At 32.1% G+C, this 24509-nt stretch overlaps 1 protein-coding gene across 1 annotated transcript in view; it reads left to right on the top strand.

The window, feature by feature from the left end:
• Window positions 1-9454: 9454 nt before the first annotated feature.
• Window positions 9455-24509, top strand: part of LOC141285246 (cytoplasmic dynein 2 heavy chain 1-like) — a 144620-nt gene continuing 129565 nt past the window's right edge. The window contains exons 1-17 of the mRNA XM_073818284.1: window positions 9455-9637; window positions 11328-11498; window positions 11579-11717; window positions 11796-11914; window positions 13328-13472; window positions 13568-13800; window positions 13883-14014; window positions 14533-14646; window positions 16687-16798; window positions 16972-17096; window positions 17210-17385; window positions 18833-19028; window positions 19286-19381; window positions 20643-20804; window positions 20903-21001; window positions 22764-22905; window positions 22982-23229. Coding sequence (XP_073674385.1) covers window positions 9455-9637; window positions 11328-11498; window positions 11579-11717; window positions 11796-11914; window positions 13328-13472; window positions 13568-13800; window positions 13883-14014; window positions 14533-14646; window positions 16687-16798; window positions 16972-17096; window positions 17210-17385; window positions 18833-19028; window positions 19286-19381; window positions 20643-20804; window positions 20903-21001; window positions 22764-22905; window positions 22982-23229 — 2592 coding nt within the window. The remainder of the gene's footprint in view (window positions 9638-11327; window positions 11499-11578; window positions 11718-11795; window positions 11915-13327; window positions 13473-13567; window positions 13801-13882; window positions 14015-14532; window positions 14647-16686; window positions 16799-16971; window positions 17097-17209; window positions 17386-18832; window positions 19029-19285; window positions 19382-20642; window positions 20805-20902; window positions 21002-22763; window positions 22906-22981; window positions 23230-24509) is intronic.

The following is a 24509-nucleotide window of genomic DNA, read 5'->3' on the forward strand; positions in this document are numbered from 1 at the left end:
GTAAAAAAAATAAATAAAAATAAAATAAAATAAATAAAATAATAAATAAATAAATAGAGAGATTTTTAATCATTAATTAATAAAAAGTATTAATATGTGTTAAAATACATTTTATATAAAATATATTCTTTTAAAATGATATACAACAAAAATTAAAATAAAAAAATATGAAAATAATTATTTATAATAATATTATAATTAATATTTGTTAATATATTTAATATAAAATATATTAGTAATAATAATATGTATAATACAATATAATAAAAAATTAATAACAAAATCACAATTTTTTAAAGTTTTTGGTAATTATGAAAGTAATTAAATAAAATAGTTACAATTATCATAAAAATTATAGTAGGTTTTTAATATAGTTTATATATGTATATATAATTTGAAAACATTGATATTAAAAGTATTAAGTTATTTTAAAAAGCATTAATAAAGTATTAATATTTGTTCAAATATATTTTATATAAAATATGTTTATAATAAATATGTATAATAAAAATTTAAAATATATAAACACACACACACACACACACACACACACACACACACACACACACACACACACACACACACACACACACACACACACATTTGTAAAAATAACAAAAAAGACAGTTTTAAAAATGTTTTAATAATTATGAATAATTAATAATAATAATAAATTATAATTATCATAAAAATGCTTTTAAATTTTTTATATAGTTTATATATATATATATATATAATTTAAAAGCATTGATATTAAAAGTATTAAGTCATTTTAAAAACACCAATAATAAATTAATTATTATTATTGTTAAAATATATTTTGTATAAAATATATTTAATAAAAAAATAATACGTATAATATTTTCTATATAACATAATATATACACATACATATATATATATATATATATATATATATATATACATACATATATAATTTATATGTTTATTATATATACATATTTATTATTTCTAATATATATGTGATCTTTTTATTGTTTTGTTTTCATTATCTAACATTTTTATTACAAATATTTTATGAATGCTTTTTAAATGAAATGTTAATATATAATATTTTTATATAAATTTTATATGTATATATAAACTAAATGTACTATAATTTTTATGATAATTATAATAATTTTACATCCAATTTGTGATTTTTGTGGATGTAAATAATTATTATAATTATCTTTAAAATTATAGTACATTTTTAATATAGTTTATATATGCATATAAAATGTATATACATTTAAAAAGCATTCATTAAATATTTGTAATAATACAAATATTTTATTTAAAATATGTTTGTAAATAAAAATGTTATATAAATTTAAAAAAATTACATATATATTAGAAATGTACAATAAATATTTAATATATAATATACTATATATATACACATTTCAGGAAAAACATCTAAGCCTAAATCCAGCCTATCTGAGGCCTCCAGAGGAACTCTAAACGCATAAACCAGGCCAGATCTAAAGAAGTGTGTCACAACAGTCTTTAAGTTTCTTAGTTACACCGATCTGTTTGTGTTTCCTAGATACGGACTCATCTTTACGTTTGCTTTTCCTTCTGGATCATGTGCCATGCGTCCCTGGCACAGGCTTCAAAGTTAACTCTAATGCCATTACAATCTCAGTAATGTGTACGTCTCAAAATTAAAGCGCTGGGGTTGAGATATGGAGACCACGCTGAGTGAAACGTCTCAGTTATGCTCGGCGGCGTCTCAAGTGAACCGTTCGAGTTTAACGTGCGTTCTCAAGGGAAAGGTCGAGTCTTAAGCACGTCTATTAATACACACACGTTTAAAGACGGTCACACATGCACAAATATGAAACCCAGAGAGAGGACAGCTGTTAGCTTGAGCTGCTGATCTCAGACCCTTATCATGATACCAAATACACACAGATTTTTTAGTGTTTTTCAAGCTGTTGTTGACTTAAAGTCTTTCTTTGGATGGAATAAAATGGATTTGTTAGGCAATTTCAGATTTGTATGGTCGCTTTTTACATTTAGGGCAATTTTAGCTCTAGTGATGAATAAATAAGATGCATTGGGTGAGAAATTGATGATTTATCTTGTATTCTGTCATTGTTGTTTCACCGCAGAGGATGATGGGAAATGTAGTTTTGTCATTATCACTATCCTTCATTAACAATAATTTGGATAAAGCTTAGTTGTACAATCAATATTTATATTACAAATCAATATTCCTATTTAAAAAAATATAAAAATATAATACTGAATACTGAAATGGAGTAAGCATTCATTGCATTGGGATTGACAGAATTAAAAAAAAAAAATGTTTCTGAAAGAAGACTCTTCTGCTCACCAAGGCTGCATTTATTTAATTAAGAATACAGTAAAAAATAGTACAATTATGAAATATTATTACAATTTAAAAGAACTGCTTTCTGTGTGAATATATAGTAAAATGTGATTTTTTTCTGCAATCAGAGCTGAATTTTCAGCATCATTACTGCAGTATCATTACTCCAGAATGAATGAACAAGCATAAAAATGCTAGTAGATTTTTAATATAGGTTATATATGTAAATATTATTTAAAAGCATTGATATCAAGTAATTTTAAAAGCTCTTCTGCTCACCAAGGCTGCATTTATTTGATTACAAATAGAGTAGAAATAGCAAAATTATGAAATATTATTACAATTTAAAAGAACTGCTTTTATATGATTTTTTTTATATTAAAAGTATTAAGTAATTTTAAAAGCATTAATAATTAATGCTCATCAAGGCTGAATTTATTTGATAAAAAAAAACAGAAAAAATTTGTAAAATTATGGAATATTATTACAATTTAAAATAACTGCTTTCTATGTGAATATATAGTAAAATGTAATTTATTTCTGCATTCAAAGCTGAATTTTATAGCATCATTACTCCAGCATCATTACTCCAGAATGAATGAACAAACATAAAAATGCTAGTAGATTTTTAATATAGGTTATATATGTATATATACTTTAAAAGAATTGATATTAAAAGTATTAAGTAATTTTAAAAGCACTAATAATTCATGCTCTTCTGCTCACCAAGGCTGCATTTATTCGATAAAAAAAAAAAAAAAAAAAAAAAAAAAAAATTACAATTCTGGAATATTACTACAATTTAAAATAACTGCTTTCTATGTGAATATATAGTAAAATGTAATTTATTTCTGCATTCAAAACGGAATTTTATAGCATCACTACTCCAGCATCATTACTCCAGAATGAATGAACAAACATAAAAATGCTAGTAGATTTTTAATATAGGTTATATATGTATATATACTTTAAAAGAATTGATATTAAAAGTGTTAAGTAATTTTAAAAGCGTTAACAATTAATGCTTTTAAAGAAGAAGTCTCTTCTGCTCACCAATGCTGAATTTATTTGATAAAAAACAGTAAAAATAGTACAATTATGAAATAATATTAAAATTTTAAATAACTGTTTTCTATGTGAATATATAGTCAAATGTAATTTATTTCTGCATTCAAAGCTGAATTTTATAGCATCATTACTCCAGCATCATTACTCCAGAATGAATGAACAAGCTTCTCCCACACGGTTTGAAATTTCAATTAAATAAAAATAAAATAATGAAAATTAGTGGAGTGTGTTTTACATGTAGTGTGCAAACACTGATATTACTCGACCTTGATGCTCTGATGCTTATTTGTTTGTGTGTGTGTGTGTGTGTGTGTGTGTGTGTGTGTGTGTGTGTGTGTGTAATGATGTGTGCGAAGGTGTGCGTGTGAAGGGTTAAATTCCTCCAGTGTCTCCCGGGTCTGGCCTGAACGTCCTGTTTAATGTAAACACTGAAAGAACACACGGACGACAGCGTGATTAATGAAGGAAGAGGGAGAGGGAAAAATGTGATGTGTAACAGAGCGGGGAGGAGAGCCTCCACGTTACAAGTGACGATATGCAGTGAATTACAGCGTGTGTGTGAGTTTGTTTTAACATTAAGCTCTATGAAACACACGCAGCTCTGATCTCGCTCAGATATCACAAACACACGGCTGATCTCTTACACCCAAACACACACCGGCATCCGTCACTCGCAGACAGAGAGAGCTGGTCGTGTTTAGCCTGGCTGAGAATCGGACACGTTCATCTGGTTTGATTGATCCAAACGTGCGTAAATGCTGAGATGATGTAAAAACATGTCGGAAAACTGCGAGGCAGGTAAAAGCCGCTCTGAGGAAAATGAGCGTTTAGTGGAACTTTATGGGGAGTTTTGTGGAGGCATTTATAGTCTGTTACAGAAATATGAAACAAGCTGTAAACACTCATTACCAGTGAGACTATACAAACTAACAAAGAGCACACTGTTCTCCGCTCTTCACTTTTGGATTCACAACAACTTTATACCGTCCATTACTGCAGACTGCTTTGTAAAAAGAAACACAAATTACATTTATGTTAAAGGAATAGTTCATCCATAAATGAAAATGTGCTAAAAATGTGTTCACCCTCAGGTCATTCAAGATGTGAGTTTGTTTCATCATCAGATTTAGAAAAATGTAGCATTTCGTCACTTGCTCACCAATGGATCCTCTTTAGTGAATGGGTGCCGTCAGAATGAGAATCCAAACAGCTGGTAAAAAGTAATTTACACCACTCCAGTGCATCGGTTAATATCTTGAAAAACCAAAGACTGCATCTTGGTAAGAAATAAATCCATCATTAAGATGTTTTTAACTAAAATACAGGTTCATAATCCATAATAATGCTTCCTTCAGTTAAAAAAATGTCTCTTCTTCTGTTGTCTCTCACATCAAAATCCAGCCACATATTTGTTTAGAGCTGTTTTGGCTTGTAAACAGTGCTTGATTTGTGCAGATTTCTCTCCTGATTTATCGTTATTATTATGGATTATGGATTTATATTTTGGCCAGAAGCAATGTTTTGAAGTTTAAAAACATCTTTGTGATGGATTTGTTTCTTAAAAACACACAGCTTTTGGCTTCTTAAGATGTTAACTGATGGACTGGAGTGGTGTGGATTACTTGTGGATTATATTGTGATGTTTTTATCAGCTGTTTGGACTCTCATGCTGACGGCACCCATCATTAAGATTAATTTAAAATGGTTGCTTCCAGCTTCTAAAATAACGCTTCCTCCAGTGAAGAAGTCCATCTCCTGTTGTCTCTCACATCAAAATCCAGCCACAAAGTTGTGTAGAGCTGTTTTGGACTGTTTTGGATTCCTCTCCTGATTCATCGTTATAATATGGACTATGGATTCGTATTTTGGCCAGAAGCAACGTTTTGTAGTTAAAAAATGATTGATTTATTTTCTAAAAACACGCGGCTTTTGGCTTTTTAAGATGTTAACTGATGGATTGGAGTGGTGTGGATTACTTGTTGATTATTGTGATGTTTTTATCAGCTGTTTGGACTCTCATTCTGACGGCACCCATTCACTGCAGAGGATCCATTGGTGAGCAAGTGATGGAATTTCTCCCATTTCTCCCATTTCTCCAAATCTGATGAAGAAACTCATCTACTTGGATGACCTGAATACAATTTAAGCAAGCATTTTACTGTAAACACAATATTTTCTTATTTTTACAAACTGAAAATGGCACTTTTCTTTAATGAGATTTCAGTTTTAATTAAACTGAATCCTGATTTAGAACTTTGTTTATGTTGTAGTTCACCCTGTTTGGTTCTGTCTTGTTATTTTGAATTAGCTTTTACTTTATATTTTATATTTTTATTTTTATTGTATGTGCTTTTAAGATTTTTTTAAAATGAATCTTTTCATTTTTATGTTTAGTTTTAGTAATTTTAGTACTTAAAGCTTATTTTTTGTAGTTAAAGTTTTGTTAGGTTTAAGTTGTTCATCTAATATATAGCTTCTAGTGCCAGCGTAATTTCAATGAACAAAACCAAAATTTTTAGTTTTAGTTCAAAATGATCAGTACATATGGTGAATATTGCCATCCAAATTGCCATTTAATGCAACAGCGCCACCTGCTGCTCCTCCAATCTCTGTTGACTCCAACAGCAGTTTCTTTTGTTTGGCAGCACCACTTCAGTTTTTTATTACATTTGAGTCAGATTAGAATTGCCTGTATTTACATACTTTTTTGCATGCATTTTAGTAAGCTGAATACATATTCAATAGCCTCACTTTCTAATTCTAAAGATATTTAAAATTATATATTAGGTCATTGTGTTCTAACAAAAAAAGTACCAAAAACTACTGTGGTAATGCCATGTTTTGTTTTAGACATGATACAATGGCAATTCCATGTTTTTTTGGACATGTACAGTACAGAGTATTCCTAGAAGTATAATGAAATGATTCATGAATCTGGTAATAATTTAGGACCATGCATATTAAAATACAGTGATTTTACCATCTGACACAATTACAGTGCTTTTTTACAGTACAGCTATTTTGTCTTGACAATTATTAGCTGCATGTTCTCTCATTAGGTGTACTTAACAGTGATCTTATTCCTGGAAGAACTTTTATAAAGTGGGTTGAGGTTGTTAGTTGACTGTACATTAGCTGTGGTTGCGGTTATGCAGTCTGTGTGTGTGTGTGTGTGTGTGTTTTGGAGTGTGTTCAGTACCCCTGCGGCCACTAACTTGGAGGAACCGTAACATTTCATCACTAACACGGCTGACATTTCCCCCATCGCTCTCTCTTTCTCTCTCTCTCTCTACCGCAGTAAAAACTCCCAGCCTGTCAGCCAACTCCTCCGCTGCGCTTGTCCGGATCCATGGAATGTGTGGTGTTGAAAGTGTGTGTGTGTGAGTGTGTGTTTTCCCTGGTGGGGTGATTGTGCTTTATTTTACGTCCATTTGGCTCTTTCCTGGAGTCTTAATTCCTGTGCGCTCAGACTGGAGGTTATGAGCCCTGCAGCTGTGCAGAAACACACACACACACACACACACACACTGTTCAACATCCCCACATTATTAGGGAGGACTCGTCTGAGGTCTAATAAGACTGTTATACTGGGAATTACTGGCGCTCAACACACACACACACACACACACACACACACACACACACACACACACACACACACACACACACACACACAGAGTTTCCAGCATGCTGCAGCTGTTCTTTGGGTTTGTGTGTCTCGGAGGTATTTTCCCATATTACAATAAGGCCATTAATGTAGCTTTTCCCCTCCATCTCTGTCTCACTCTCTCCTTCACTACCGTCTCGCTTTCACATCAGTGCTGTTTTGATTTCTCCTCCTCTCTGTAAAGTATTGCAGGACTGTCAGAGCAATCCAGTGCTCAAGTGTTCAGGTCCTCATGGGTATTTTGAGGGGGAATTGAGACTCTTACAACATGATTAAACAGAATTATTGTGCTTTTCTTGATTTGTTTTATTGACAGGCAAACTATATTATACAAACTGATATGAATGGTGTTTTAAAAAATGAACAGAAGCTTCTGAACATTGTTGACCAGATAGATAGATAGATATTAGATAGATAGATAGATAGATAGATAGATAGATAGATAGATAGATAGATAGATATTATATAGATAATGAATGAATAATAGATGGATATTATATAGATCGATAGACAGACAGACATTCAATAGATGCATAGATAGATAGATATTATATAGATATTTATATATTAAATCAATGGATAAACATTCAATAGATATAAAGATAGATAGATAGATACATATTAGATAGATAGTTAGACATTCAATAGATGCATAGATAGCTATTTATTTATATATTATATAGATAGATAGATATTTATATATTATAGATAGACATTCAATAGATGCATAGATAGATGGATAGATGGTAGACAGATAATGAACGATATTGAATAGATAGATGGATAACAGATAGATAGATAGATAGATAGATAGATAGATAGATAGATAGATGGATAATAGATAGATGGATAATAGATAGATGGATAATAGATAGATAGATAGATAGATAGATAGATAGATAGATAGATGGATAATAGATAGATAGATGATAGATATTATATAGATAGATAGACAGATAGATAGATAGATATTTATATATTATGTAGATAGATAGACATTCAGTAAATGATATGAAAAAGATAGACAGATAATGAACGATATTGAATAGATTCATAGATAGATATTATAGCTACAGAGATAGAGATAGATAGATAGATAGATAGATAGATAGATAGATAGATAGATAGATAGATAGATACTGAATAGATGCATAGATAGATATGTATATATTATATAGATAGACATTTAATAGATGCATAGATAGATATTGAATAGATAGATAGATAGATAGATAGATAGATAGATAGATAGATAGATAGATAGATAGATAGATAGATAGATAGATAGATAGATAGATAGATAGATAGATAGATAGATAGATAGATAGATATTATATAGATAGACATTCAATAGATATCAAAGTCGCTTTGGCTGAAAACGTCTGCTAAATGACTAAATGTAAATGTGGATGTTAATCATGGTTAAAGGAAAAAAAGCAAAAAAGTTTTTCTGACGCCTGACACCTTCTCTATTTATATACGTACGCGCTTGGCATTCACGACGCCCTTTACGTCAGGACGTGGCCGTAGTTGCTCGGCAACCGCGCCAGCTTCACCGCTAATACGCCACAACATTCCCTCAAGCTGCTCCTGCACATCCAGCAGACAAATGATACGGATTTGATATCGACGATGCGTTTAAAATCAAATACAAAGCGCGTTCATCACAACCTCTGCGTTCAGTGTAACAGAAGCGTTTATTTTATTTTGCAGGAGTGAATTCACTTCATAGGATGAGAGAGATGGTTAGCTTAGCCTAGCGTGCTAATCCTTCAGTAGAACTGAACAAACTGTCAGAATCTGTCCGGAATTGACTTCGATAGGCCGTAAGACGTTCTTTTCTCTTTATTTATTGTCCTCGTTATGCATTTAAGGCCTTATATTTGTTTATTTGTGCAGTATGTAAGTAAAAAGCGCGGGTTTGATTACAATGTTTGTGTGGCAGCAGTATATTAAACTGTATTAAATTTCTGTCTCGATGCCATCTGTCAGTTTGTTAAACAGAAAAAAAATTACTTCAAATCCACTAATAAACTATGTGGCTGCAGAAATCTCTAAACTGGACTTTTCTAACTCATAAAAATAAATAAGCATCAATATTTTTAGACCTATTAAGCTTTTGCATTGTGTGATATCTTTATTTTCTGAAAATATTACAAGTCTATAATTGATATTGACAGGTGTCTATCATCATATGCAGTAAAAGGTATTATTTGATCTGTTTTAATGCTATTGTAAACAGCACTGCTTAATTATGTAGATTTATTGGCAGAAAATATGGAGGCTGACTGTATGATTTCTTCAGTAACTGTTTTGTATGTCTTGTTTTTCCTCGGTTGAGATTCTGTAGCTGATGTATGTGATGTGTAAACAGGTGAAAGATGCCGCCCGGGACAGACGACCCCCGTAAACTCTTCATCCTGACCACGGCAGGAAACTACTTCAGTCTGGACACATCAGCGTCTCTGTCCACCTGCCATCCTCTCGATAACTTCTTAGATGATGGCAATGAATTCCTGCTCACTGTCACTAGAAACAAAGACGAGCTGCAGTTCTCAAACAAGGTGCTGTGAGTTACATATAGTTCTGATATATAATTATAACTCAGTATTTTTAACTTGTAAGTCACACAATAAATAAAAAATATTTTATAAAAGTGTTTGGTAAATGATTGATGTAAATGTATTTTGTATAGTTTATTTGAGTACCAGTGTTATTTTAGGATAATTTATATACTGTTACAGTATTAATGGTAATGAATAATTTGAATTACCATTTTATATATATATATATATATATATAAAATGAGAATAAAAAAAATCATTTTATATTAGACTGGTATCATTTGTGAATCATTTGATTGAGATCTGGGCTTTGGTCTGGGTTCGTGAATCATTTGATTCAGATTGAAACTTCGGACAGGGTTTGTGAATCATTTGATTCAGATCGGGACTTCGGTCCGGGTTCTTGAATCATTTGATTCAGATTGAAACTTCGGACAGGGTTTGTGAATCATTTGATTCAGATCGGGGCTTTGATCCGGGTTCTCGAATCATTTGATTGAGATTGGGGCTTCGGTCCGGGTTTGTGAATCATTTGATTCAGATCGGGGTTTGATCCGGGTTTTCGAATCATTTGATTGAGATTGGGTCTTCGGTCCGGGTTTGTGAATCATTTGATTCAGATCGGGGCTTCGGTCCGGGTTCTTGAATCATTTGATTCAGATTGAAACTTCGGACAGGGTTTGTGAATCATTTGATTCAGATCGGGACTTCGGTCCGGGTTCTTGAATCATTTGATTCAGATTGAAACTTCGGACTGGGTTTGTGAATCATTTGATTCAGATCGGGGCTTCGATCCGGGTTCTCGAATCATTTGATTCAGATCGAAACTTCGGACAGGGTTTGTGAATCATTTGATTCAGATCGGGACTTCGGTGCGGGTTCTTGAATCATTTGATTGAGATTGGGGCTTCGGTCCGGGTTCTTGAATCATTTGATTCAGATCGAAACTTCGGACAGGGTTTGTGAATCATTTGATTCAGATCGGGGCTTCGGTCCGGGTTCTTGAATCATTTGATTCAGATCGAAACTTCGGACAGGGTTTGTGAATCATTTGATTCAGATCGGGGCTTCGGTCCGGGTTCTTGAATCATTTGATTCAGATCGAAACTTCGGACAGGGTTTGTGAATCATTTGATTCAGATCGGGACTTCGGTGCGGGTTCGTGAATCATTTGATTCATTTCTGGAATTTGGAGCACATATTGCAAATCATTTGTTTCAGATCAGGACTTCGGAGCAGATTTGCTAATCTTTTTCTGATTAAAAAAAAAAAAATGTAACCGTAGAAAACATCAAACCATTAAGGCAGTAAAGTTGTAAAAACAAAACAAAGAAAAAATTAAGAAACAAAGTATGCACAAATACAGATCCCTTAAGAAAATTAACTGCGGTTTTACCATTGTAAAAGTGTAGTAAGCATTTTTTTGTATAACCACAGTTTTACTACAAATACCATGGTTAAACTATGGTTGGTATAGCAAAACCATGGTTAATTTGTGGTTTCAGGAAATAAAAATGCATTAAAATCACTATAGTATTCATAATAATTACCATTATTTTATATTGTAATATTAAAATAATATTCATTGAATCACAAATAATCAGTATATCACTTAGCTCTGCATTCAGCTACTACACATTCTTAGAAAAGAATAAGAAAATGCTGAATTATGGCTCATCTTGCCTCTTAGCTGGAGAACATGGATGGTGACGGCAGAGTTCTGCTGTTCTTCAAACCTCATCCATGTGTGGTGTCCGAAGAGAACTTGCACAGATCTGTCCTGGTGTCCTCCATGCTGGAGTCTCCCATCAGCACCCTGTATCAGGCCTTGCGACAGGTCTACAGCCCCGTTCTGCTGCAGGTCAGACACAACGCACTGGACACATTTCATGTGGCTGTGAATTTGCTATTAAGTTTGTAATATGTGTGTTTTTTCTGCAGGATGATAAATGGAGTCAATCGTTTGACTCAAAGCTTCAGTCTTTGCTCACGGATCTTGAGGTCGGGCTGGGCTCTGTGCTCAGACACTCACACCCAAAGGATTCTGGGAAACGGAGTCAATCAGAGACAGATGTGTTGAGTGAGTTCTCAAAGCTGAGAGATCATTATATATTTCCAAGCTTGTATTCATTTATGCTCCACATATTACTGTGTGCAGGTATCATGACTCCTCTGGATGAGTTTAGCTTCTGGGCTGATGTCAGTCGCTCTGGACAGCAGGGCAGAGAGAGAGACAGAGCAACACACTTCTCTGAACTCTTCGCAACGATAGAGAAGGTACATACATGCATAAATGGACATGAATGTGCTCAGTTAAAAACTAGTATATTCCATTTGGCAGTGTGTACAAACCAGTGTTATTTTAGTATTATTTATATACTTTTTTAATATTTATCTAGCTAGCTTTACTTTCTGAATGTTGTAACTTTCGTGAGGTTATGTAAATTTCAGTTAGTTGCCAAGTTAACATTTTAATTTTATTGTAAGTAAAAGTAATTTGATTTCTTTTGCCATTTTTATGTTTTTATATTTCTATTTATTTTGGTTTTAGTACTTTAACTTCAAATAATTTTATTTAATTTAGTTGCCAAGTTAAGATTTTTTATAATAGTTTTAAGTAATTTTGTTGTCATTTGTATTATTTTTTAAATATTTCTAATTAGTTTTCATTTATATTTATTTCAGTTTTAGTTGTATCACGTGTTTCTTTGGTGTTTCTACTTGAACTTGTTTTATCAAGTTTTATTTTTTAGTAATTATGTTATGTGCTTTTTTATTTATATTATTTTTTAAATATTTCTATTTAGATTTAATTAATAATAATTTTAGTAAATTAATTAAATTTAAATTAAAAAATACATTTTATGTGCTTTTGTCATTTGTATTATTTATTTTATCTTTTATTTTCTTTTAAACATTTCTATTAAGCTTTAATTGATATTTTTTCAGTTTTATTTCATTTCACTTTTAGTGTTTCTTTAGTGTTTCTACTTTTCTGTGTTTCTACTATTTTATTTCATTTTTGTTGCCAAGTTAACAGTTTTTATTTTAGTTTAAGTCATTTTCTGTCCTTTTTTCATTTCTGTTATTTTATGAATATTTCTATTTAGCTTTATTTTATATTTATTTCATTTAGTTGCCCATTTAACATTTATTCTAGTTTAAGTAATTTTGTTATGTGGTTCTGTCATTTCAGTAATTTGTTTTTAAATATTTCTGTTTAGCTTTAGTTTATATTTATTTCAATTTTAGTTTTAGTACTTTGTGTTTGTTTAGTGTTTCTATTTAATCTTATTTTATTTCATTTAGTTGCCAAGTTAAATTTTTTTTATTTTAGTTTAAGTAATTTTATGTCCTTTTTCATTTCTGTTATTTTATGAATATTTCTATTTAGCTTTAGTTTATATTTATTTAATTTAGTTGCCAATTTGACATTTATTCTAGTTTAAGTAATTTTGTTATGTGCTTTTGTCATTTGTATTATTTTAAGTTATTAAGTTATTTCAGTTATTTGTCAGGGTAAAATAATAGTTCTATTTAACCTTAGTTTATTTTTATTTCCATTTTGGTTAGCAATTTTAGTATTTAAATTTAAAATAAGTTGTTTTATGAGAGTACATTTTAATATCATGTACAAAAAGTAAGAACAATGAACTCTACAAGAAATCCACATGCGTGTGTTTGTTTCAGGACTACAGTAATCTGGACAGTTTCAGTCTGGTTGAGGTATTGGACCTGATTGAGAGCACCCGTGAGACAGTAGATGATGTGTGGAAACAGAATGAGTATGCCCCCTACCCTGAGACTCGCATGATCCGACTCATGGATGTCATAGGTGCACACATCACACATGATGTCTCAGTAATGATGCTTTTCCTTTTTAAAACATTTGATGTACTAATGACATTCCTTATGTATGTCCGTCTGCAGGCGGAGCTCTCGGCAGGTTTGTACAGAGGAAGCTAAGTGCCCTGCGCTTGTGGGAGGATCCTTATTTCACAGTCAGGGAGGGGCTTAAAGGGGGCGTGGCTGCGTGTGAGCAGTGGGTGGCGGCCTGCGAACACCTGACCGGTCAGGTGTGGAAACGCTACTCACCTCATCCGTGGAGCGGAGAGAAGCACCACCCACAAGGGCTGCAGAGCCTCGCCCAGCGATTGGAAGAGGTCAGATTGACGCCTGTCAATCATCCCAGACAGTATAATCTGGTGCATTACCTCATGACGTGTGTATGTGTGCGTATTTCAGGTGGTGCAGGTGCGATCTGTGTGTGAGAAACTGCAACGGTTGTTATCCGGAGGGAAACAGCAGGTTTCTGCCGCACGTGTGTATCAGCCTTTCACAGGGCTCAACCCTATACACTACAACCCTTATACTGAGGTACACGAATGCACCAAATTTTCACTATTGTATTGAATGTTTGATATGTGACCCTGGACCACAAAACCAGTCATAAGGTTAAATTTTACAAAACTGAGATGTATACAACCTATGAAAGCTCAATAAATAAGCTTTCTATTGATATATGGTTTGTTAGGATAGGACAGTATTTGGCCGAGATGCATCTATTTGAAAATCTGGAATCTGAGGGTGCAAAAAAATCAAAATACTGAGAAAATCACCTTTAAAGTTGTCCAAATTAAGTTCTTAACAATGCATATTACTAATCAAAAATTACATTTTGATATATTTATAGTAGGAATTTTACAAAAAATCTTCATGGAACATGAACTTTACTTAATTTCCTAATGATTTTTGGCATAAAAGAAAAATCTAGAATTTTGACCCATACAATGTATTTTTGGCTATTACTACAAATATACTTATAATATTGACTGGTTTTGTGGTCCAGGGTCACATATGTCACTTAGCCGTATTAACTGTGTTTGTGTGTTCAGCCTTTATGGAGAGCTGCAGTGTCTCAGTTCGATCGACTCATCGCTCCAGCTGAACAGGAAGCAGCTGGAAAGCTCAAGACCTTCATAATAGATGCGCAGGATAGTCCACAGCAGGTACACATACTTACACTTGTCTTGTGTATCGAGATGTTTGACTTTTTGTCCATATCACAGCTTATTCAAGTCAAGAACTGCCCACTTAGACAGGAAGAGGCTGTCTGACTGAAGAAAAAATTTACAAAATAAGCAAAGACAGACAAAACATGGATATACAGTTACCTGTCAAAAGTTTTTGAACAGTAAGATTTTTAATGTTTTTTAAAGAAGTCTCTTCTGCTTACCAAGCCCGCATTTATTTGATCCAAAGTAGATCAAAAACAGTAAAATAATTAAAAAAATAGTAAAATATTTTTACTATTTAAAATAACTAATTTCTATTTGAATATAGTTTAAAATGTAATTCTTTCCTGTGATCAAAGCTGAATTTTCAGCATCATTACTGCAGTCTTCAGTGTCACATGATCCTTCAGAAATCATTCTAATAGAAGAAATTATAGAAATGTATGCTTTTATTTAGCAAGGATGCTTTAAATTGATCAAAAGTGATGATAAAGACGTTCATAATGTTGCAAAAGATTTCTATTTCAGAAAAATGCTGTTCTTTTGAACTTTCTATTCATCAAAGAAACTTTCAACCTCATATCATAATGTTGATATTTCTATAATACTAAAATAAAAAAATATATTCAAATAGAAAAAGTTCATTTAAATAGTAAAAATATTTCACAATGTTACTGTTTATACTTAATTCAAATAAATGCAGGCTTGGTGAGCAGAAGAGATGTCTTTAAAAAACATTATAAATCTTAATGTTCAAAAACTTTTGACCGGTAGTGTACATTGCCATTCAAAAGTTTGGGGACAGTATATTGGAATATATATTATATTTGCAAGAAATTAATACTTTTATTCTGCTAGGATGCTTTAAATTTAATTTATTTTTAACAAAAGATTTATATAAAAAAAAAAAACTTCAACATTGATAATAAGAAGAAATGTTTTTTTTAAGTAGCAAATCAGAATATTAGAATGATTTCTGAAGGATCTTGTGACACTGAAGACTAGAGTAGTGATGCTGAAAATTCAGATTTGCATCAAAGAAATAAATCACATTTTACAATATATTCAAATAGAAAACATATTTTGAATTGTAAAAATATTTAACATTTTTATAGTTTTAGTACTTTTAGTGTTTCTTTATTGCTTCTACTTAAGTTTTTTTATATTTCATTTAGTTGCCAACAATTTTTATTTTAGTTTAAGTAATTTTGTGCTTTTGTCATTTCAATTTTTTTTTTTTAAATATTTCTATTTAGCTTTAATTTAAATTTTTTTTTCCAGTTTTAGTTTAGTATGTTTATCTCCGGTTTCAAAGACAAGGCTTAAGCCTAGTCCTAGACTAAAATGTAAGTCTGAGCTATTTCAACTGAAAGAAACTTGCACTGGTTTATAAAAAATGCTTAAATGTCCTAATTGAACTATGACCTAATCCTGGCTTAGTCTAAGCCCTGTCTGTGAAACCAGCCCTTAGTGTTTTTTTAGTGTTCCTACTTAAACTTATTTAATTTCATTGACTTGCCAAGTTAACATTTATTCTAGTTTAAGTAATTGAATAATTTTTATTACTTTTTTAATAATTGTTTCTATTTTACACAGAAGCCTGGAGTAATGATGCTGAAAATTCAAAGAAATAAATCACATTTTACAATATATTCAAATAGAAAACAGTTATTTTGAATCATACAAATATTTCACAGTATTACTGCTTTTACTGTATTTTTAATGAAATAAATAATGAGCATAAGAAACTCTTTCAGAAATAATAAAAAACGTACTGACCCCAAATTGTAGTGTATTAATAAATGCACATAAATGTTAAATCGTTTCCCAGCAGACTGTTATAAATTCATGCATCTTGACACATGAAATTGCATAAATGCATACCTTCAGATGAATTAGATTCAAGTATGGCACTTTCCAAAAGCTCTTTCGGTTTTCGTTTGCAGTGTGCATCAGACTGTCTGTGTGTGTGATGTTTGTGGCTGAAAGCAGATTGCACACACAGCTGTACACTGTTGTTGTCTTGTGTTTCAGCTGCTGCAGGTGTTTCAGAAACACAGAGATCTGATCAAACGACCCACCATCAGCAGAGAACTGCAGCCTGAGAGAGAAACGCTCCTCACGCGACTGCTGGACTACAACAAAGGTTAGATCACACACTGAGCAATACAACACCAGTTCACTGCCTCGCTCACTACTGTCTACATAGGAGGCATCCCAACTCAAACTGATTTGAAATGCTCTGACTGAGATATTCTAACAGTCAGAATGTCCACAATGGGATGAGTGTTTCATGTTAGTGTTGTTGTTGTTGTGCAGGACTGCGGGCGGATTTTGAGAGCCGTTGTCACGGGGCTCCAGGAGAGAAAACAGGCCCTCTAGCGGGACGAAACCTTCCTGAGGTTGTCAACAATATTGTGTGGGCCAGACAGCTGCTGCTTAAGGTGTGAACACACAGATGAATTTAAAAACTCATATTAATTGAGACACAACATTAAATTGCATTATTTAAAAGAACACTGAAAGTGGTGAAGGACTTGTATGTATATGTGCGCAGGTGGAGGACTCTCTGAAGATGGCAAACGCATTGCTCTCTGATCTGTCTGGGTTTCGGCCGCTGGTCCGTTTCTGTGATGAGCTGCAGGAGCAGATGAGATCGTATGAACAAGAGCAGTTTGAAGACTGGACCAGAGATCTGCTGTCAGGACTCTCCGATCCCAAATCTGGAATCAGGTTAACATTCGCACACATGTAGATATACTCTCACGTGCATCCCACAGACTTCAATTATTCGAAACTACGTAACCTGTCTATTTTACAGACCTTTTTCAAGTGTCACATTGTGTGGTTTTGTAATGTTGTTAAACATTAATAAAAAAAGTTGCACTTGACAATAGTGGACCCTGGACCATAAAACCAGTCATAAGTGTCAGTTTTGATTGAGATTGAGAAATTGAGATTTATACATCATCTGGAAGCTGAATAAATAAGCTTTCCATTGATGTATGGTTTGTTAGGATAATATTTGGCCGAGATAGAACTATTTGAAAATCTGGAATCTGATGGTGCAAAAAATCTAAATATTAAGAAAATCGCCTTTAAAGTTGTCCAGATGAAGTCCTTAGCAATGCATATTATTAATAAAAAATTAAGTTTTGATATATTTACGATAGGAAATTTACAAAATAGTTCTTAGCAATGCATATTACTAATTAAAAATTAAGTTTTGATATATTTACAGTAGGAAATTTACAAAATATCTTTATGGAACATGATCTTTAATTAATATCCTAATGATCTTTGGCATAAAAGAAAAATCGATAATTTTGACCCATACAATGTATTTTTGACTATTGCTACAAATATACCCATGCTAGTTAGGACTGGTTTTGTGATTCAGGGTCACATAAGGTAGAACATTCCATTGTTGACAGAAAGAAAACACATATTATCTCATCATGAAATCATATTTTATTATTACATTTAGAAACTAAACATTTATAAACATTATAAGCACCATAAACATGTGTTTTTAAGTTCCGCTTTCTTTTAAATGGTATTTAGAACTGTTGTTTTAGTTAACTAACTCAAACTAAAGCTAAAACTGTTAAAAAACAAAAAAAACAAAAAAAAACTTTTCTTACTTGATGAACTGGATTTTATTTCAGTAGCATTTTTCATTTTTATTTAGATTAATAAGCATAACTAAGTTCACTACAAGCAATAAATAAACGTTTATAAATACTATAATACTATATCTAAAAAATGACAAAAACACAACTTAATTACAAAAACTTTAACTAAAATTAAAGCAAAAACAGAAAATCTAAAAATAAAATGAAATTCAAAATTATACAAAACTATATCATGTATACGTGATAAATAAACAGAACAAAACAGTAATGAAAAATATAGAGTGAATAGCATTCATTATAAACATTTTTAAACTTTTTTTATGTTAACTGCATTGTTTCAGGTTGTAAAAAATGTGACTTACATGCTGGGAAATACAGGACATGCCTTTAGTTACAAAAACATTATTATTTTCCCCCAAAAGTTTACTCACTGTAATGTGTTGGTCAGAGTTTCTTTATTACTACGTTTGTATTGACATATTTAAAGCACATTTACACACTAAGTGACTTGAGCATCAACAGAGATTTGTCTTGTACGTGTGTAGTTTGCAGGCCAGTAATCGTGTAATGGAGTTGGATCATATGGATGGTAAACTGAAGATCCAGTACTCAGATCGGCTGGTAAGTTTACTCAGAGAGGTGCGGCAGCTCTCAGCTCTGGGCTTCACCATCCCTGCCAAGATCCAGCAGGCCTCAAACACCGCAGACAAGTTCTACAGACAGGCCATCATCCTCAAACAGGTGTGTGAACACACACACACACACACACACACACACACACACACACACACACACACACACACACACACACACACACACACAGAGCAACATGAATACTAACTGAACTACATTTTTGAGTATAGTGATATTTTTAAACAATATTTTATTCTAGAGTGTTCTGTCTTTTAAGTAGCATTAGCAATTTTTATTAGTTTCTAGTTTGGCAAACTACATTTATATGTGTTTATATGTGTATACATATTTGTATTTTTTAACAGGTGGCTCATTTTTACAACACCATCGATCAGCAGATGATCCCTTCTCAACGACCCATGATGCTCGGCTGTGCTCTGGCCTTTGAACAGGTTATCAAGGTAATGTTTAATGTATTGTACTGTAAAAACAGTATATTACAGCATTTCACACAGATAGAGTAGCATTCAAAATTTTGAGGTTGGCAAGTTTTTTTGTTTTGTTTTTCAAGTCTCTTCTGCTCACCAAGGCTGCATTTATTGATGAAAAATACAGTAAAAATGTAAAATATTATTACAATTCAAAATAAGTGTTTTCAATCATAATATCTAATGAATTGTAATTTATTTCTGTGATCAAAGCTGAATTTTCAGCATCATTTCTCAGGTCCTCAGTGTCACATGATCAGTCAGAAATCATTCTGATATGCTGATTTGCTGCTCAAGAAACATTTCTGATTATTATCAATGTTAAAAACAGTTGTGCTTCCTAATATTTTAATGAGAACCATGATACATTTCATTTTTCAGGATGAAAAGAATGTTTAAGACAAGACACTGCAGGTTAATAGGGTAAAAAAAAATTAACTAATAGTTATCACTTTACTTACCCAGTTGATTGATTACTTTGATAATTGCAGACATTTTTTGTATTGCAAGTTTTCTAAAATGTTAGGTTTATGCAAATGAGGCATTATTTAATGAAATATGCGCTAATTTGCATACATTTCTAGTACAAGAATTGAAACACTGAATGAAGTCCATTTAAAAATTCTTGTTTAATTTTTTTGACATATTAGAGTCAAACGTTTTTATACAAATTATTACAAATTATATAATTCAGAAAAAACTTACAAACAGACAGGAAACACTATATTTTTTTTCAGTTTTTTGGGGAAAAAAATGTATAAAATCAAGCAAATTCTATATGAACAAATCCATCTGTAAAACCTTCAGGATATAGACAAGAATAATTAATAATTATGCATTATAATTGAAACACAAATAGATAAAGTGCTAAAAAAGAAACACTTAACAGTGTTTTTTGGATTATTTCTTTCCACTAGTCTAAAAAAACACTTTATGAAAAACCAAAAAAAAGCCGAAAATCTCAAACTTGATAGGTGCATGAAAAAACACAGTTTTTGCCTGCAGTGTCTCCCCTTAAAAGAACATTTATTTGAAATCAAAATCTATTATAACATCATAAATGTCTACTTTCACCTTTGAACAATTCAGTGCGTCATTGCTGAATAAAAGTATTAGTTTCCTTCAACACAAAAAAATCTTAAATAAGTGCATGTTAAAGTGTGTACAGGCAATGTCATAGTCACATAAAGACTATGCATCACCTGTTTGTTGTGTGATATTTGTTTTGCAGCAGAACCCACGGTCTCAATCTCGCGATGAAGGCGGAAAACTCCAGATCACGTGGGAGAATCCTAAGGAGCTGGAGCAGTACATCAATAAACTGCAAAGCGCCGCAGAGAGACTCTCTACAGAGAACCGCAAACTCAGAAAGTGGCACACTGATTTCACTGACAAGGTGATCTTTCACTCTCCTCTTCCTCAGATTTTCAATCTGACACCAACAAGTTTGAAGCACCAAGACGCAAACTTAAATGAACAATGTGTGTTTTATAGGTGGTGAATCTGATGGGAGTTGATCTCTTGCGTCAGCAGCAGAGGTGGAAAGATGGTCTTCAGGATCTCAGGACTGGATTTGCCACACTAGAGTCTCAGGTGTTCATGATTCTTCTGATCTGCTCAAATACTGCCTTGCTGTTTGCAGAGGCGACTTGATTCACAATAAATGCTGCTCCACACAAGGTCTTCTGTGCATATGCTTTGAGTTTGGGTCACTTATAATGTACATTTGGGAACGCAGCTTCCCAGACTTGTAATAAAAGTCCTTAAGAACAGGCTGTTGTTAGCAAAAGAGAAGATTTAGAACTTTATACGCATTCCCAAAATAAAAGCTGGTGATGATGGTTTAACATTTGATAATAGACCACAAAACCAGTCTTAAGTAGCACGGATATATTTGTAGCAATAGCTAAAAATACATTGTATGGGTCAAAATTATGATTTTGCTTCTTAAAATCATTAGGATATTAAGTAAAGATGATGTTCCATGAAGATATTTTGTAATTTTACAACTGTACACATATCAAAACTTAATTTCTGATGAGTAATATGCATTGCTAAGAACTTTAAAGGCGATTTTCTCAATATTTAGATTTTCTTTGCAGCCTCACATTTCAGATTTTCAAACCATACATCAATGAACAGCTTATTTAGTCAGCTTTCAGATGATGTATAAATTAAAAAATGTACCCTTATGATTGGTTTTGTGGTCCAGGGTTACAAATATTAGTGTTGTAATTTAACAGTTGTACAGTTGATTTTATTTAATAGTAATGCTAATAATAGTAATAATCAATATGATACAATCACTGTAAAATTAAAATTGAATATGCATAATTTTGCCAAATATGTTGATATGATATTACATTAGTATTACTGTATGAATAATGAGTTTTATTAATTGTAGTAGTACTTAATGAAATAAATAAAATGACTGTAAAATAATAAATTAAGTATGCATAATTTGGGCAAAAATGTTGTGAAGTTATATCAGTATTACTGTATATAATTGTTAATAATAATAACAATAATAAAATCACTGTAAAATAAATTGAGAATGCACAGTTTGGCCAAAAATGTTGTGATATTATATTAGTATTACTGTGTAAAATTATAAAAAAAAACTTATTAATAATATATTATATTATTAATTAATTAATAATAATAATAATAATAATAATAATAAATAAGATTATTATTTATTATTAAAAAAATAAAAAGTAGTATTATTAATAATAATAGAACAAAATCAGTAAAATAAATAATTTAATATGCACAGTTTGGCCAAATGTGTTGTGAATTTTATATTGGCTTTACTAAATAAAAATATTGTTGATAATCATCATCATTATCATCATCATTGTTAGTAATAAACGAAATCCTATAAAATAAAAAAAAACAAAATGCAGTCTGCATGATTTAGCCAAAACATACGTCAGCTGAATAAATAAGCTTTGGTTTGTTAGGATAGGATAGTATTTGGCCAAGATCTGGAATCTGAGGGTGCAAAAAAATCAAAATATTGAGAAAATCACCTTTAAAGTTGTCCAAAATTAAGTTGTTTGCAATGCGTATTACTAACCAAATGAAAGAAAAATCAATCAATTTGACCCATGCAATGTATTTTTGGCTATTGCTACAAATACTCATGCTACTAAAGATTTTTGTGGTCCAGGGTCACATAATATAATCACAACATCTTTTGCCAAATTGTGCAAGCTTACAAACAAAAACAGCATTTTTTTTTTTAAAAACATTTTAAATCTTAATTTAATTACTTATTAAATAGAACCAGTTCTGTCCCTTTCTCTGTAGGCAGCTCATAGACAGTGTGTCTGTTTTGTGTGTTTGTGTTCAGGGGTTTCGTACAGGAGACATGAGGGCCTGGCGTCAGCACTGGAACCATCAGCTGTATAAAGCTCTGGAGCATCAGTACCAGGTGGGACTAGAAGCCCTCAATAAGAACCTGCCAGAGATTAACATCGACCTCATCTTCAAGTAAGAGCCTTTCTCCTCTCAATGTGTTTTACAGGAACAGTTCGCTTGAAAAGCTCATTTGTGGATGAACTGTTTAAAATCTCGCACGTTTCTCCAGGCAGGGCCGGCTGCAGTTTCGCCCAGCATTCGAGGAGGTCAGAGCAAAGTACTACCGCGAGATGAAAAGGTTCATCTGCATCCCAAACCAATTTAAGGGCGTGAGTGAGACGGGTGAGGAGCCCATATTCACCTGCATGATCGAACGCAATGCCAGCGGCTTCCTGACCATCTTCAGCAAAGCCGAACACCTCTTCAATCGACTCACACATGTGCTGGACAAGTTTAAGGTACCGCAGACTGCGTTCCAAACCCTAGTGAGCTGCCTGACTAGTTAATGTCATAGATGAACTAATGAGAAGGTTTTATAGGTGTATGTATCTGCCTGCTTTTGACCAAAAATAACATTACCTATTAAACATTTATAGCAGAGCTCCAGCATTTGCAACTGAAAACTACTGCATGCGACTGAAATAAATACCAGTGCGACTGACCCGATCGGCATATTTGTGTTTGCGCTGAGGGAAAGGTTAAAGGTTTCAACGTGTTTTTGCAACGTTGAGTAATCTATCACAGACATATCTCACAAATTCTTTAACAAAGTGTAGAGAGAGTGTGAATAAGAGATTGATTGTGCAGTGTAGAGAGCTTTGTTGATTATAATGGAACGTGAGATCATGATATATTACGATTGAAAACGTATTTTGAATTGTAATAAAATTTCACATTTTACTGTAATTTTGAGCAAATAAATGGTGAGCAGAAGAGATGAAAAAAAAAAACATTGAAAAACTAGGATAAAAAAACTTGATCTTGTTTTCTTAAAAAAATAAAATCAACACTAGCTTCTCTATTCTTTGTGCACTCTATTTATTTGTTTTGCTTTTAGTTATAATATGTGACCCTGGACCACAAAACCAGTCATAAGGTAAAATTTTACAAAACTGGGATGTATACATCATATGAAAGCTGAATAAATAAGCTTTCTATTGATATATGTGACCCTGGACCACAAAACCAGTCTTAAGTCGCTGGGGTATATTTGTAGCAATAGCCAAAAATACATTGCATGGGTCAAAATTTTTGATTTTTCTTTTATGCCAAAAATCATTGAGAAATTAAGTAAAGTTCATGTTCCATGAAGATTTTTTGTAAAATTCCTACTATAAACATATCAAAATGTAATTTTTGATTTGTAATATGCATTGTTAAGAACCTAATTTGGACAACTTTAAAGGTGATTTTCTCAGTCTTTTTGATTTTTTTGCATCCTCAGATTTCTGATTTCAAATAGATGTATCTCAGCCAAATATTGTCCTATCCTAACAAACCATACATCATTAGAAAGCTTATTTATTGAGCTTTCATATGATGTATACATCTCAGTTTTGTCAAATTTAACCTTATGACTGGTTTTGTGGTCCAGGGTCACATATGGTTTGTTAGGATAGGACAATATTTGGCCGAGATACAACTATTTGAAAATCTGGAATCTGAGGGTGCAAAAAAAAATCAAAATGCTGAGAAAATCACCTTTAAAGTTCTCCAAATAAAGTTCTTAACAATGCAT

This window comes from Garra rufa, chromosome 14, assembly GCF_049309525.1.
Source record: "Garra rufa chromosome 14, GarRuf1.0, whole genome shotgun sequence".
Taxonomy (NCBI): Eukaryota; Metazoa; Chordata; class Actinopteri; order Cypriniformes; family Cyprinidae; genus Garra; species Garra rufa.